At 38.9% G+C, this 16,452-nt stretch overlaps 1 protein-coding gene across 8 annotated transcripts in view; it reads left to right on the top strand.

Moving 5' to 3' along the window:
- Positions 1-16,452, top strand: part of LOC150091129 (apicoplast pyruvate carrier 1-like) — a 245,677-nt gene that overhangs the window by 208,106 nt on the left and 21,119 nt on the right. For all 8 annotated transcript variants that reach the window (XM_090382146.1, XM_090382137.1, XM_090382127.1 and 5 more), the window contains one exon: positions 12,367-12,466. In XM_090382146.1, the coding sequence (XP_090238272.1) occupies positions 12,367-12,466 (100 nt within the window). The remainder of the gene's footprint in view (positions 1-12,366; positions 12,467-16,452) is intronic.

The following is a 16,452-nucleotide window of genomic DNA, read 5'->3' as shown; positions in this document are numbered from 1 at the left end:
GTAACATCGTCAGTTAATCCCACTGTACAGAATTTAAAAACTGTCGGAGACCAGTGTACTCGCCTTTACGGAAGCAAAAATCCTTTCCTTTACCCCTGATGGTAATTAAATCTTTAAGTAAATCCCACGTCAGTACACTATGATCACTGCCATCTAGTGGTTCCTTTATCTGCAAATTCTTAATAAACGAATGATCACTGCTGATAACCAGATCAAGAGTATTACTTTCTCTGGTTGCCTCTCGAACATGCTGCTGCAGAAAACAATCATCCAATAAATCCACAAAAGTGTGACTAGTGTGTGAGTGCCCAACCCACAAGTTCCAGTCAATATCTGGGAAGTTAAAATCCCCCATTATAAGACATTCCGACTTACTAGCCCACTCTATTTCTCTGTACAATTGTTCATTGTACTCATTCAAGTCATTAGGCCTATAACACGCTCCTACTCTTATTTTTGCTTTCGCAGTACTTATGTCACACCAAACTGACTCAACAGTGCACTGTTCATCTATATCAACTGGATGCACTTCTTTTGATTTTATGTTTTTCTTAATTAACAGCATAACACCTCCTCCCTTCCTATCCTGTCTATCCTTTCTGTACACATTATACTCCCCAATTCCAGTTCGGCATTCCTTATATCTGTGTGACACCACATCTCTGATATCCCAACAATATCCGCCTTTGATGTCTTGACCAACACTTCAAATTCATCAAATTTATTTACTATACTTCTAGCATTGGTATACATGGACCTATTCTTATTCTTAGTTACTCTAACACATCCCATATACCCACCTGTTTCATGATGACTGCCATCTGTCCCTGAAACCCCCAACACTCCTCGCTCCAAGTCTCTACTTATTCTAATAGAAGTTGTGCAAGAATCACCTTCACTTCTGCCTATGGCTACTGTTAAACTATTAGTCCTTGTATCTCCCCAAGCTGTCAGTTTTCCAACCCACCCAACACTGCCTCGATAGCATCAGCAAATATTCTTGCACCCTTTCTATTTAAGTGTATCCCATCCCTGTAGAAGCAGTCTCTCCTGTTAACAAGTACAGTCCAGGCTGAAAAAATTTCTATCCCTTGAGCCTCGCACAATCTTTCCAGGACCGAATTGATCGACAAGGCTCTCATCATATAATCTGGGAGTTTGATTTCAGTCATGTTAATGGCACTTCTGATATTAGTGTAACTGCAATTAAGATTAAGTGTTTGTGTATAGTGTACTACCACAACATATCCTCAAAATCATTGAAGCTCGTTTTCTTGGCAAGGATCGTCAATTTCAGGAATCTGACTTGAAGATCCATTGTACACGAAATCAGCTGGCCAGAAAAGCCTTTAGTTTCAAGTGGCGAAACCTTGGGAAACAGTCTTTCTCCTCACATAAAGTTGATCGGTGAGTTCAAGAGACTCTTAAACAAACACCAAACATTTCATAACATTTCTCCTCAAAGTTGATCGGTGAGTTCAAGAGACTCTTAAACAAACACCAAACATTTCATAAAAGCCAGTTAAATTTTGTTTATGTTAGTTAAACATTAATTTTGTTACCATATGAATGAATAATGAATAACCCAATGAGAATGGGAGTAATCTACAGGCCAGGTGATTGTGAAGATTATGATGAGTCTGTACTTGCAAATGGAATGGTCAAGTAAGCATGAATGTCTTATTATGGGTGATCTTAATTTGCCTCTAATTGATTAGAGCAAATGGGAAGGAAACTTGATATGGGGAACAAAATTTTTACAGGGTGTTTATAAATGGTGGGAACACCTTCAATAATTTATTGCACATGGAGTAAGAGAGATACCATTTACTTATTTATACCATGTAAAAGAGAAAACATGAAAGTTTCCCAGTTGTTACTGCCGAGGCATGTAGTTAGTTCCATCATTCACCGCCAGTTGCGTTACCTGTCGTAGCTCTACCACACACATAGCCGTGTTGAAAAATGGTGGCTTCCAGTCTCGAGAAGGCATTTTGTGTGCTACTGTTTGATAAGGATGAGTGTGCAACAGATGTTCAAAGGAAATTTCGAAGTGCGTACGGTAAAGCGTCACCAACCATGAAGGCTATTTACAAGTGGCATAAGCAATTTGTAAACATGGGTTGCTTGTGTTCGGGAAAGAGCAGTGGCCGGCCTAGTGTTACTGTTGATAATGTGGAACGAGTGAGAGAGACATTCACAAGGAGCCCAATAAATCAGTGCGGAGAGCATGACATGAGCTGTAAATGCCAGCCCCGACAGTATGGAAGGTTCTTCATAAAAAACTCTCTATGAAGCCATATAAATTGCATTTGGTGCATATGTTAAAGGAAGACGACAAAGAGAAGCATTTCCAATTTTGTTGTGAACTGCAAGGTCTGACAGAAGAACACAACGACTTCTTTAATCACGTAGTGTTTAGCGATGAGGCCACATTTCACACCAATGGGAAGGTCAGCTGACACAACTGTCAAATCTGGGGCACCCAGAAACCGGAAGAGATAATTCAATATGAGCGTGATTCGCCGAAGGTGAATGTTTTCTGCACCTTGTCACGCCGAAAACTGTACGGACCTTTCTTCTTTGCCAAGGGCACTGTAACTGGGCAATCCTACCTCGATATGCTGCTGCAATGGTTGATGCCTCAAGTTCAGGAAGATAGTGATGACTTTATTTACCAGCAAGACGGCGGCCCCTCCCCACTTCCATAATGACATTCGGGCCTACATTAACAACAAGCTACACGAATGCTGGATCGGACATGCTCGATAAAGGGATGAATGTTCCTTGAAATGGCCGCTGAGATCACCGGACTTAACTCTGTGTGATTTTTTCTTGTGGGGCTACATAAAGGATCATGTTTATGTACCACCTTTGCCACGTGATGTCCAGGAACTAAAGCAGAGAATTGAAGAAGCTACTACCATGTCACACAGGGTATGTCAAGAGTTCGATTACCGTGTGGACATTTTCCATGTCACACATGGTTCCCACATTAAACTGTTGTGATGTGATGTAAAAAAAAATTTTGACATTTTCTCTTTCACAAGGTATGTATATGACACTGATATCTGTCCTAGTCTTTGTGCTATAAATCATTGAAAGTGTTCCCACCATTTATAAACACCCTGAAAATCAACTAGGTGATTGTTATATGTATCAACATGTCAGGGAAAGTACTAGAGAAAAGAATATTCTAGACATGATCATCACCCATGAACCAGATGATTTAATAGGGTGACAATACAGGAATCAGTAGCAGGAAGTGATTATAGAGTTCTACAGTGGATAATGAAGAGAGAGAGGTAACAGTAGTTAAAGGCAAAGGAATGGGTTATAATTTCAGGAAGGGAACTTAGGAAGGCTTAAGTGCTACATGGCCTCTATTAACTGGGTAGATATCTCACAGAGAGCAAATACAATTGAATTATGGTATACCTTTAAAATATTAATCACAGAAGACTTGAAGGCATATATACCATTAAAAAAATACTTCATGAGGAAGATTCCAAAAGTTGGATGAATAATGAAATTGCCATTACTTGAGCAGAAAAAGACGGCATGGAAAAGTTAGAGCAATAAAAAGTACTGAAGCCTATAACAGCTACAAATTTATCTGTAAAAATGCCACAGAAAAGGTTAGGCTGGCAAAGGCAGATTATGAGAAATCGCTGGCAAAGAGACCAAAATGTGGGGATAAGGAATTCTTCATATAGATAAATGCAAAGAAGAGAAGGACAAACCAGATCGGACCCTTATGTAATGGACATGGGATAGCATTAGATACCCCAGCTGATCTTGCAGATGAACTCAACAGTTACTTTGCATTGATATTTACAGAGGAAAAACCCTTTATGTCAACGAGAAATTATGGGAGTGAAGTTGAAAAATATGTAATTAATGATATTGAAATTCCACGATTATTTAATGAAAAAACTTTGAGTCTACAGGCAAATCCTGTGGTTGATGGCATATACCATATAATTTTAAGGGAGGTGGCAGGCTAATTATGAGAGCATCACTGGTCTCAGGAGAGATTCCACTGGATTGAAAAAGAGCTGATGTGTCACCAATATATAAGGTTAGTTCTAAGAGTGTAGTGGGAAATTACTGACCTGTCAGTCTAACTTAGTAGTAGGGAAGATCAAGGGTGAAATTCAGGATCATTTGGATAGAAATGGAATTCTGAAGGATACTCAGCATGGTTTTGTAAAGGGAAAATCATGTTTAACAAATCTAGTTAGCTATTTTGATCAAGCCTGAAATCCGAATTTATTTGGATTTCAGCAAAACATTTTGGTTCAGTCCCACATGAGTTGTTACTTTATAAGCTGGAACAGGTTGGAATCACAGGGAAAATCCTTAGTGGATAGCTTGATGACTTCAGAGCATGAGGCAGAGGGTTGTGATATATGGTTATTCTTCATCTTGGGTTAATGTAAGAACTGGGGTTCCCCAAGGATCAGTATTGGGACCACTATTGTTTTTGATTTTTTTAAATGACATCGATGAAGGGATAGAGGTCGTGATGTCTAAATTTGCAGATGATGTAAAGATTGGTAGCGTAGTTAATGATCACTGCCAAGCAGAGCTTCTTCAGAGTGACCTAGATAGACTTCAAGGATGCTCAGAAAAGTGGCAGCTATGCTTTAATCCAGCAAGTTCAAGGTCTTACACCTGGGGAACAGTAACCCCAAAATAACTTATACACTTGGTGCAGTTGAACTGAAGTCATTAGTGGAAGAAACGGACTTGGGAGTTATGATACAGTCAGATGTTAAGTTCTTCAAGCATTGTAGACAGATTGCAAGGAAGGCCCATGGTGTCCTATCGATGATTTATCAAACATTTGATAGTAGAGATAAGTGTAGAGATGAGTTATATAATCCTAAAGCTACTGTAAGGCCACACTTGGAATACTGTGTTCATGTGTCTTAAAAAATACATCAAGCTTCTTCAAAGGGTCCAAAGGTGGGTAATTTGCCTAGTGAGATCGATAAAAGGGCATCCATAAACAGAAAGACTTTAAATATGTGGGTAACAGTGGTTGGAAACTAGGCACCTTAGAGGAGACTTGATTGAGGTGTGGTGTGATTGAGTGAGGTGTGGATTGAGTGAGGTGTGGCTCTGAGTGACAAAAGTAAAATGAATGTGGATGCAATTTTTAAGGTTATAAATGTTTCTAGAACTAGGGGCCATAAATTCAAGTTATGGGGAAGATGTTTAGACTAGATTGCAGGAAGTTTTATTTTAGCCAGTGAGTTATAAATTACTGGAATAAGTTACCTATATGAGTGGTAGAGACTGACAGTTTGGGGAAATTCAAACTGTAAAAATTCAGGTCAGCTGGATAGTTACCTATGGGAGGAGGGAAATGCATAAGGTTGACTGTTTCCTTTTCTCTTATTATTATTTATTTATTTATTTTTTGGCTGGTGCAGCATAAGCCTTAGGCTTCCTTGCACCACATGGCCATTACTAATACTAATAACTATATAATAATAGCTGCATAATAGTGTATGTATATACAGGGAGTGGACAAATAATGGAAACACTAGTCATAAGAGTTACAGGTATGCACTAATGTGGGATTGGGCCACCCTATTCTTTTAAAACAGCTTGTACTCTACACAATAGATTCAAATAAATCTTGACCTGTCTTAAGAGCAATACTGGATCATTCTTCACAGAGGAATGTTTCAAGTTCCTTGACTGGTAAAGGTGGAGGAAATTTGCTTCTCACTCTCCTCCCTAAATATGCCCATAGTGACTCAATAATGTTCCAAGTTTTTGGTAATTCTGCAGGCTTTGAGAGGTGCTTAGACTCAGTTTCATGCTCCTCAAACAAAGATTGGACATACTGGCTGTGTGTATTGGAGCATTTTCACCTTGAAACAAGGGAGTGTTGGTGTTCATCGTGGGATGAACTTGGTCACTCGGAATGTCAAGATAATTAGTGGCAGTATTTGCCCATTCAAGGTGAAGATAGGATCTGAAGAATACTGAGATATAGCTTTCCAAACCATTGTTAATCTTCCTCTTCCAAGTTTGATGGTTGTCACAAGCCCATCAAGATGATGCACTTCCTTTAGTAAAAGTGTGAATGATGTTTCATCTGAAAATTCATTTCCAATCATCATGTCCAGGTTTTGTCCTTACACCTTTGCATCCTTTTTTCTAGCATTACCATCAGCATCTGTCATAAATTTCAACTTTTTCAAAGTTCTCACCAAACTTATGCTAGAACCTGTATTGCTCAGACTGACATTAAATAATTAAGTTCTGCAAGTATTTTCGAGGCAGTGTTTTATGTTTTTGGGCTACAATCCTTCTGCGTCCAACATCTCTTTCAGTAAGCTTCTATTTTCTGCTGTAATTTGTCCTATCAGATTTTGTTTTTCCATGCTTAGTGAATGTAAATATCAGTTTGAATATAGTTGCTCTGGATACATTAAACAAATTAGCAGTTTTAGTCACCAAAGCTTCTGCTAACTGTACACCAACAATTTGACCTCTTTGGAATTCAGACAGATTGGCCATTTTATTCGAGTACCTTACCTCTAAATAAACATTAGCTTTTATAATCTTTCCTTTGCAACCTACAAGGAAAAAAAGAGGGGGGGGGAACTATCACTGCATGTTCATAAATACGAGGTATTACCCAAAAGTTCCCTGAAATGTATTTATGAAATGAATTAGATTCACCCTGGGTCTTATACGTCACCTTCGAAGTAGTCCCCTTGAGAGCATAAACACCAATCTCAGCACTTTTCTCAAGATTTGAATGCATCCTGAGAGTCCTTCTTCGTCATAGTGTTCAGAACCACCTGCACACTATGACGAAGCTATCAAATCTTCAACCCTTCAGCTTGATTTTCATTCTTGGGAAGAAGTCGTCGTCGCAGGGGGGCAAGAGCAATTGTGATGTTGTTGGATGCGAAAAAACTGCGAGACCAGTGAGAGATGTGTGGGCCTGCGTATTTTCATGATGGACCCAGTTCTTTGTGCGCCACTTCTCTGGACGTTTCCTCCTGATGGCTTCCCTTAACCGCCTCATGATGTAACAGTAGAACTTTTCGTCGATGGTCTGGCCAGGAGGGACGAATTCTTTATGGATAATCCCATCAATGTCCAAAAAACAGATCAGCATGGACTTAAATATTGCTCCTCATTTGTCAGACTTTCTTCGATGGGCGAAGATGGGCTTTTCCACTGGGATGATTGTTATTTGGTTTCTGGGTCATACCCATATACCCAACTCTCGTCACCAGTGATGACCATAGAAAGGAAGTTTTGATCACTCCTGGCCCGTTCTTGAAGATATCTACTAACTTCCACGTGATGCGGCTTTTGGTCTTCACTCAGTAACCGTGGCACAAACTTGGCTGCAATCCTTCTCATGTTCAACTTGTCTGACAAAATCCGCTGACACGTGCTGTACAATAGTCCTACAATGCCACAGTCATGGATGGTCTCACCTGCAGTCTTCACGGATCGGCATCCACACTTTTGTGACATTTTATGGGGTGGTGCTTCGTGATGGATGCCCAAAGCGATCATCGTCATCAACCGACATTTCACCGTTGTTAAAACGGTTAAACCAGAAGTAGGTCTACATCTGGCCTAAAGTATCATCACCAAAAGCTTGTTTCAACGGCAATATCCGTTAAGAAGGAAACAAAACTTGATGCAAGCATGTTGCTCTCTCACATCAGCCATTGCAACAAATGCAACCTACACGAAATACACCGCCTAAGAACTGCACATAAATATTCAATGACTCTATCCAGCCCAACGCCACGTGGCATACTGATTCACAAAGGATGCATGCAATGTTACCTAGCATCATAAGTCCGTACTAGATGTAGTTCCTGCACAACATTCAAATTTTGGGAACATTTGGGTAGCACCCCATGCATCATACAGCCATTACAAAAATAACACATGTCTGTACATAAACTGTATTAAATTATATTGTTTATAAAGTTGTTCTTCAAGGAATACTTTTTTAAAGCCATAGGCATTGTGTTCTTCCTTGCAATTTATTGTTACTTCCCTGTTTTTGTAACAATTTTTTTTTTTTTTTTATGTAAACCCCAAACACGAGAGGTATTAGAACCTATAGTACTTAGTACCGTGCTTGGGTGGAAGTTGAGAAGACGAAAGAAGATATTTGTTGACATTGGACTTGAACTTCTGTAGACTGTAATTTTCAGAAAATACGTATGAAGGAAGGTTGTTCCAGAAAACAGCAGTTGAATGAATTAACGAGGAAGATTAAAAGTTGGTCCTGTGAGTTTGAAGTTGGACAGTAAATGGATGTTGGCTGGTGGCGGAACGCGTTCGAACTCTTTTTTTTTTTTTTTTTAAGAGAGAGCGGGAATTATAGAAGCCAATTCAGAAGAACAGTGCCCATGGAAGTGGGCACTGTTCTTCTACAGCAGAAACAGTACGTCTATGAGAGAGAGCGAGTGGAGAAACTCTGATGGAGATGAATCATTAATTAACCTAACTGCTCTCTTCTGAATAAAATCAAGAAGCCTGAGAGAGGTTTTGCGGGCACCACCCCAGATGTGGGAACAATATTCCATGGAAGGGCGGATTTGCGATTTATACAGAGTGAGCAGGTCTTTGGAAGAAAAGTAACGCCGAGAGCGAAACAGAAAACCAAGTTTTTTTAGATGCAGAGGAAGCAATATTTGTAATGTGCTTGTGCCAAGAGAGATTAGAAGTCAGGGTAATCCCCAAAAGAGATATCATTTTGCCTAGAAATCGGAGTGTCACTAAAGATAAGCATAGGAGCAGAAGAATCCTTTTTGCGAGATATGAGACAAGACTGAGTTTTAGAAGGGTTGAAATCAACTAAGTTGTCTTTGCCCCACTGGAGAATTAGCTGAAGATCGGCGTTTAAGGAATTGGTAGCACATTTCGAGAAATTGAAGCTGATTGAGCAGGACAAGGTTTCTCAAAATGGAAAGTGGAATGCAATGTGCTATCATCAGCAAAACTATGGATAGAATTTCCAGTCAATGGAAGAAGGTCATTAATATACAAGAAGAAAAGAGTGGGAGAAAGAACTGAACCCTGGGGGACACCGGCATTAGTGGAGAAGTTAGAAGACAGAGAGCCATCTACCATCACCCTCAGTGAGAAAACTGGATAACCAATTACAAAAAACAGTTGGCAAACCATAAGATGGAGACTTGTTTAGGTGACCTTTATGCCAAACACGATCGAAAGCCTTTGAGATGTCAAGAGCAACTACTTGTGTTTCACCGAACCTTTCCATTGAATTAGTCCATAATGGGTAACATAAGCCAGAATATCACCAGTGGACCGACTGACGGAATCCATGCTGGCGATCGTTGATCAGATGGAAGGTTTCTAGGTGGTTTGAGTTGGCGGTTAATTGATTTCTCCATTACTTTAGAAAGATGTTGTTGTTTTGGTTTTTAGGAGCATTAGCAACTAAGGCCATATTGCTCCAGGATATGCGGTGGTCATTCCTTAACCTTTCCACATCCTCCGTATTTGGTGGTGACGGGCTCGAACCCCGGTCTAATCAAGAAGCATGTGCTACGCGCTGCTGCTCCTTCCCACCTGGCTACGGAGGCGCACTTTAGAAAGAGTAGAAGTAATTGCAATGGGATTTGTCACCCTTTTTAAGAACTGGCTGGATATGAGCAAATTTCCAAGCAGAAGGAAAAACACCTTTGGAATAAGAAAGTGAAAAAAGGCGGCAAAGAATAGGAGTAAGTTCAGGAGCACAGGTTTTGAGAACAAGTGGAGAAATACCATTGGGACCTGGAGCTTTCTTAGCATCAAGATTCATCAAAATTCTTCTGACATCCTTTTGACGGAAGACCACAGGAGGCATTGAATGCAGCATGTTGGGAATGGTAGGAGGTGTTTTACCAAGATCATTAATACATGAGCTAGAAGAAAAATGGGATGCTAGCAGGTCAGCTTTATCCTTGGCTGAAGTGACAACAGAACCATCAGGTTTGGACAGAGGTGGGAAAAAGTTGCGGCCAATAGCTTTGGCAAGAGACCAGAATGCTCGGCTACCATTAGGGCAAGAAGCAAGTTTTCTACTCTTAGCCTGTTCAAACTCTAGTTTGGACTGATTAATAACTGCTTTACAATTGTTGCAAGCTTTGGTGTAGGCAGAAAATGAAACTGGAGAATTAGAAACAAGCCAATTACGATATGCAACATTCTTCTCTTGAACAGCCTTAGCACATTTATTGGAAAACCAAGGTTTAGATAAAGGACGAGATTTTAAAATGGAGTGTGGGATAAAGGTTTCCATTCCTGCAAGAATAATTTCACTGACACGATAAAGAGCAAATGTTGACATCAGAAGTTTTGAAACAGTAATCCGACCAAGGAAAAGAAGAAAAGAAGTCTCGCAGGTCATCCCATTTTGCATTCTTGTAATGTCAAACAACACGAGGTTTTCGAATAGACATGAGATAAAGGTTCCATTGAAGAAGAGACAATCACCAAGTTGTGATCTGAAGTGCCTAAAGGACCTCTCACTTCGACCGTGTATTTAGGATTGTTTGTGAGAAAAAGATCAAGCATATTGGCTGTATGATTAGGATTGTCCGGTATTCTTGTAGGTAAATGAACAATCTGTGCAAGGTCATTAGTAATTGCAAAAGCCTCAGCATCTCGACCAGCTGGGTCGGTGTGACTAGAAAACGGAAGCCATGTGGAGTTGTGAACATTAAAATCACCAAGGAAAATTACCTCAATGTTAGGAAAGTTGCACTGGAGAAAGTCAAGTTGCAAAGACAGCAAGTCAAAGACTTCCAAGTGATTAGTGGAATTGGGAGAACGGTAGAGACAACAGATGAATTTGGCACAATGAGGTAGAGAGATTTTAAGCCAGAGAAGATCGAAAAGAGGAGATTCCAAATTGCCAAGTCTCTGACAGGGAATATCAGAATGGACATATGCACAGGTACCACCTTTGAGGCAAAAGGAATCATACAGCAAATAATTAGGGCATCTGAGATGAGCAGTAGTTGAATCAACCGATAACTGAGATTCTGTCAGAAAAAGTACATGGGGTTTGGCAGACTGCAAGTGGAAATGGACATTGTTGAGATTAGAATTGAGACCAAGTATATTTGTGAAATGAATTAGGAAGTGCTTGTGAGGTTTAAATCTTTTCGCAGATAAGCTTGCTCTATTAGTTTGACAAATCATGGTGTATTCAATAGTAAGAAAAAATGGGTGGAACATGCTGTATGAAGTAATGAAATTTTTGGATATGGCGTACATATGGTAAGAATATACCCAGATCCTTGATGTAACGTGGCCTCGACAATGCTCCCCACATACACACTACTCAAACTCCCTCCAGTCACTATCTGGCAGAGGTAGCAAGATTATAGCAAATTAATGGAATAAATAAGCATTATATATATGATATCATTATATTGGTACATCATGATCATTATCCAATGTCTCTGACATTTTGTTATAATAAGCTGTCATCTAATTGATCAACAAATATGTTACCAATAGGTGAGCAGTCCAACCTCAGTTTCCCAGTGTATCACTAAGTTAGAATTAAATGTATTCTTCCTGTTTTTTTTTTTTTTGAAATATGCAGTATAAGTCCAGTACATGCATAATTTGGCCGTTCTAATACTAATACTCAAAAATTATTTTGCTTTGAGTGTGTTATGAAAAGCAAGTTATAAGTTACAAGAAGAAAATAGTTTAAGAGCACTGATGTACAATATTTTGTTTTCAGAAAGACTGATAACAAAAATTTGGAAAAAAAAAATTTTTTTTCCAAAAAAAAGTTTTTTAGTTTGGAAAAAATATTTTTCCAAACTAAAAGGAAAAATATGTCATAAATGATTAGGAAAGAAAGAAAGCATAATAAAAATTAATTGGTAGCTAATATGGAAATGATTTACTTAACCTGTTTCTTATTCAAAACAATTACACTTTAATGCATTACAATTTCAATGTAATGTGAAAAATGTGATATGAAAATTCAAAATTTTGATAAAGAAATTGAGTCCAGGAAAAATAAACTAATGGCATTTTGTTATAATAAGCAGTCATCTAATTGATCAACAAATATGTTACCAATAGGTGGGCAGTCTACCCTCGCTTTCCCAGTGTATCAACAAGTTAGAATTAAATATATTCTTCCTGCTGATGGGAAGAATGATTAAGAGTAATGTGGTGAGGTGAGTTATGAACTAGATTTGGCTGCATGATAATGGTTGAAAAGCACATAGGCATTTTCATGATAATCATAATTTTCATGCCTACAGCATTTGTAAAACAGATAGCATAAAACTATATTTAATCAAAACGAAACCTCTTCTTCAACAGGCTTTGTCAGGACTTCTAGGAGCTATTATATTACAGACAACTCTTACTTCACTAGGTTGGTTTGGATCATTCTGTGTGATTGCTAGCTTAGCATTTATAAGTAAGTAAGCAAGCTTGTGCCTTTTATAAAATACATGTTTTTTTTGATGAAATGATAAATATCAGTATTTATGTTATTCCTAATGGTAGTAGCATTAATCCTCTAGTAAAGTGATGGCAAACCTTTTTTTCTGCTGCATGCCAAAAAAGATAAGTTTTCACATGCCAAATAACTGACTAGTCAGGGTAAAACTTACTAAAATCAATAATAATTTTTATTGATATAAAATGGTAACTATACTTGAAAGTTTTCTAATGAGAACTGTGTTACTGCATAATTTTTCATTTAATTACACTTGCAGTTTTCGCCACTGTATGTGGCTCATAGATCATAAAACAAATGTTTTCAAATAAAAAATAATTTTTTGTGACTGGTATATTTTTCTATGTGTGGCCATTGCAGCATACATGACAATGGTTTGCGATTGCTGGGTGCTCTTGGTGCATTTTATAAATCAAAAAAGAAATTGATTTAATGTGAATAACACTAAGTCACATGAACTGTTGTTATCAAGTGAACTTAATTGTGTAAAAGTAGTTCATTAAAAAAGTTAAATAATTAAAATTGTTTTATAATAGAACCACTCGATAATTGATGACATTTCTGGATTCCATACTGAATCCAATCAGAAAAGATTTAGGAAAGAGCTGCTAAATCTTTCCTGATTAGGCCCAATCATATTAATCATGGATGCAATGTGGAATCCAATTAATTAAGTAGTTCTATTACACAGGAGTTTCATTTACTTAATCCAGAGGCATGGCTTCAGGACTACACATGATTTCTGTGATGCTCATTGACCACCAGTCCACACTGTCAAAAATTCCAGAAATCTTTGGTTATCATACAAAGAGAAAAAAATGCAGGATCCTGTTCAGACTGTTCTCAATAATTATATGCACACGTTGAAAAATAAGAATTCAGTTATTAAAGCGTGATAGCTTTACATTTTATGGCAGCATGCCCTTTGGCATCACATTATTGCCATGTGTACTGTACTGCATTTCCAAAAATTTCATTACTTCATATAGCATGTCCTCACCACCCTTTTCCTACTTCTGAATACACCATGAACTGTCATATTAATAGAAGAAACTTTTTTTGTGAAAAGATCTAAACCTCCCAAAAATTTCCTTGTTCATTTCACAAATATATGTGGTTTCTGATCTAATCTCAATGATGTCCATTTCCACTTACAGTCTGCCAAACCCCATTTACTTTTTCTGACAGAATTCCAGTTATCAGTTGATTCAAATACTGCTCATCTCAGTTGTCCTAAACTGTGCTGCCACTTTATTAGGTACACCTCTGCTGTGCACACAACTCGTTTGTCCCACAACATTGCAGATATAAATTCAACAGAACAACCTTTCTAGTATCAGTTAAGTGTACAAACCGTAGCAAGAATGGGGAAAAGGAGTGATCTAATGGACTTCGAACGTGGCATGGTAGGTGCAAGACAAAGCATCTCTGAAACGGCCGTTCCCCTGAACTTTTCACCCACCACAGTTTCAAGGGTGTATCCATGTGTCAACGACCAGAAAACATCCTCTCAACGGCACTCCTCTGGAAGAAAATCACTTGTTGATGAGAGAGGTCAGAGGAGGATGGCTAGAATTGTGCAAGCAAAAAGATGGGCCACAATGTCGCACATCACATCAGAATACAACCTTGATGCGCAGAACAAAATATCGTAACGGATCACTAGTCTCACTTTGTTGCGAATGGGCTACAACAGCCGACGGCCACATTGTGTACTTTTATCAATGAAGAACAAGAGAGCACATCTCCTGTGGGCACAGCAACACCAGCATTGGAATATAGAGGATTGGAAAACAGTTGCTTGGTCTGATGAGTCGAAGTTCCTCGTGCATCATGTTGATGGAAGGCTCAGAATTTGGCGAAAACAACATGAATCCACGGACCCGTCATATCTGACAACTACTGTGCTAAGTGATGGGGGCAGTGTTATGGTGTGGGGAATGTTTTCTTGGCAACTTTGGGTCTAGGTCCATTGATACTCATAGATTCACGTCTGAATGCCACATCGTTGCTGACCAAGTGCATCCGTTCGTGTTGACAGTTTATCCTCAGTCAGTCGGTTGGTTACTTCCAGCAGGATAATGCGCCAGTGCACAAAGCCCGAATCACTATGGAATGGTTCCAGGAACATGGCAATGATGCTGCAGTGGCCCGCTCAGTCCACAGATCTCAAATCCTATTGAACACCTTGGGGATGAGCTGGAAAGCCTACACCTCTGTCAAATCTCAAGGAACTGCATGACACACTCATGTCTGCATGTTTTCAGCATCTTGCTCAATCCATGCCTAGACAAATTCAGGCTGTTTTGAAGGCTAAAGGAGGCTCAACATGCTACTAGGTAGGTGTACCTAATAAAGTGGCAGCACAGTGTATATTTGCTGTATGATTGCTTTTTCTTCACAGGTGGTGCATATGTCCATTCTGATATTCCCAGTCTGAGACTTAGTAATTTGGAATCTCCTCTGTCAAATTCATCTTTTACCTCTATCATTCTCCCAGCTCCACTAATCACTTGGAGCTCTTTTGACTTCCCCTCTCTGAAACTTGACTTTCTCCACTCCAACTTTCCTTGGTGATTTTGATGTTCACAACTCCAGCTGGTCGAGATGCTGAGGCTTTGCAATTACTAATGACCCTGCACAGATTGTTTATTTACCTACCAGAATACCAGACAATCCTAACTACATAGCCAACACACTTGATCTTTTTCTCACAAGCAACCCACTAAGCACATGGTTGAGGTGAGTGGTCCTCTAGGCACCACGGATCACAACTTGGCGATTGTTTCTTCTCCAATGGAACCGTTCTCTCGTGACCATTCTTAGCCTCATGTTGTTCGGCTTTATAAGATTAAAAAATGGGATGATCTGCGAGATTTCATTTCTTCTCTTTCTTGGTCAGATTACTGTTTCAAATCTTCTGATATCAGTGTTTGCTCAGATCATATAGGTGAAATTATTCTTATAGGGACAAAATTTTTTATTCCACAGTCCATTTTAAAATCTCATCCTTTATCTAAACCTTGGTTTTCCAATTCCAATTGAAATGTGGTTCGTTTTCTGCCTATACCAAAGCTTGCAACAATTGTAAAGCAGTAATTAATCAGTCCAAACTAGATTTCGAACAGGCTAAGAGTAGAAAACTTGCTTCTTCTTCAAATGGTAATCAAGCATTCTGTTCCCACCTGTCAAAAACAGATGGTTCTATTGCCACTTCAGCCAAAGATAAAGCTGACGTGCTAGCGTCCTACTTTTCTTCCGACTTGTGTATTGATGATCTTGGCAAACCACTTCCTAGCATTCCCAGTACACTGCATTTTATGCCTCTTGTGGTCATCAAAACGATGTTAGGATTTTGAACAATCTTGATGCTAAGAAAGCCCCAGGTCCTGATGGCATTTCTCCACTTATTCTTAAAACTTGTGGTCCTGAAATTACTCCTGTTCTGTGTCCCCTTTTTTCACTTTCTTATTCCAAAGATGTTTCTTCTGCTTGAAAATTTGCTCATATCCAGCCAGTTCTTAAAAAGGATGAAAAATCCCTCCCATCCAATTATTGTCCCATTGCAATTACTTCTACTCTTTCTGAAGTAATGGAGAAATAAACTGCCAAATCTTAAATTATCTAGAAAGCTGCTATCTGATCAACAATCGCCAGTATGGATTCCATCAGTGTTGATCCACTGGTGATATTCTGGCTTGTTACCTACCTATGGACAAATTCTATGGAAAAAAGTTTGGTGAAACCCAAGCAGTTGCTGTTGATATTTCAAAGGCTTTTGGTTATGTCTGGCATAAAGGTCTAAAGAAGCTTCCATCTAATGGTTTGCCAACTGTTTTTTGTAATTGGTTATCCAGTTTTCTCACTGAGGGTGATGGTAGATGGCTCTCTGTCTTCTAACTTCTCCACTTATGCTGGTGTTCCCCAAGGTTCAGTTCTTTATG

This window comes from Mastigoproctus giganteus, chromosome 1 (assembly GCF_048544385.1).
Source record: "Mastigoproctus giganteus isolate SK-2022 chromosome 1, ASM4854438v1, whole genome shotgun sequence".
NCBI lineage: Eukaryota > Metazoa > Arthropoda > Arachnida > Uropygi > Thelyphonidae > Mastigoproctus > Mastigoproctus giganteus.
Note: the sequence above shows the minus strand (reverse complement) of the source record. Positions and strands in the feature narration are given on the sequence as shown.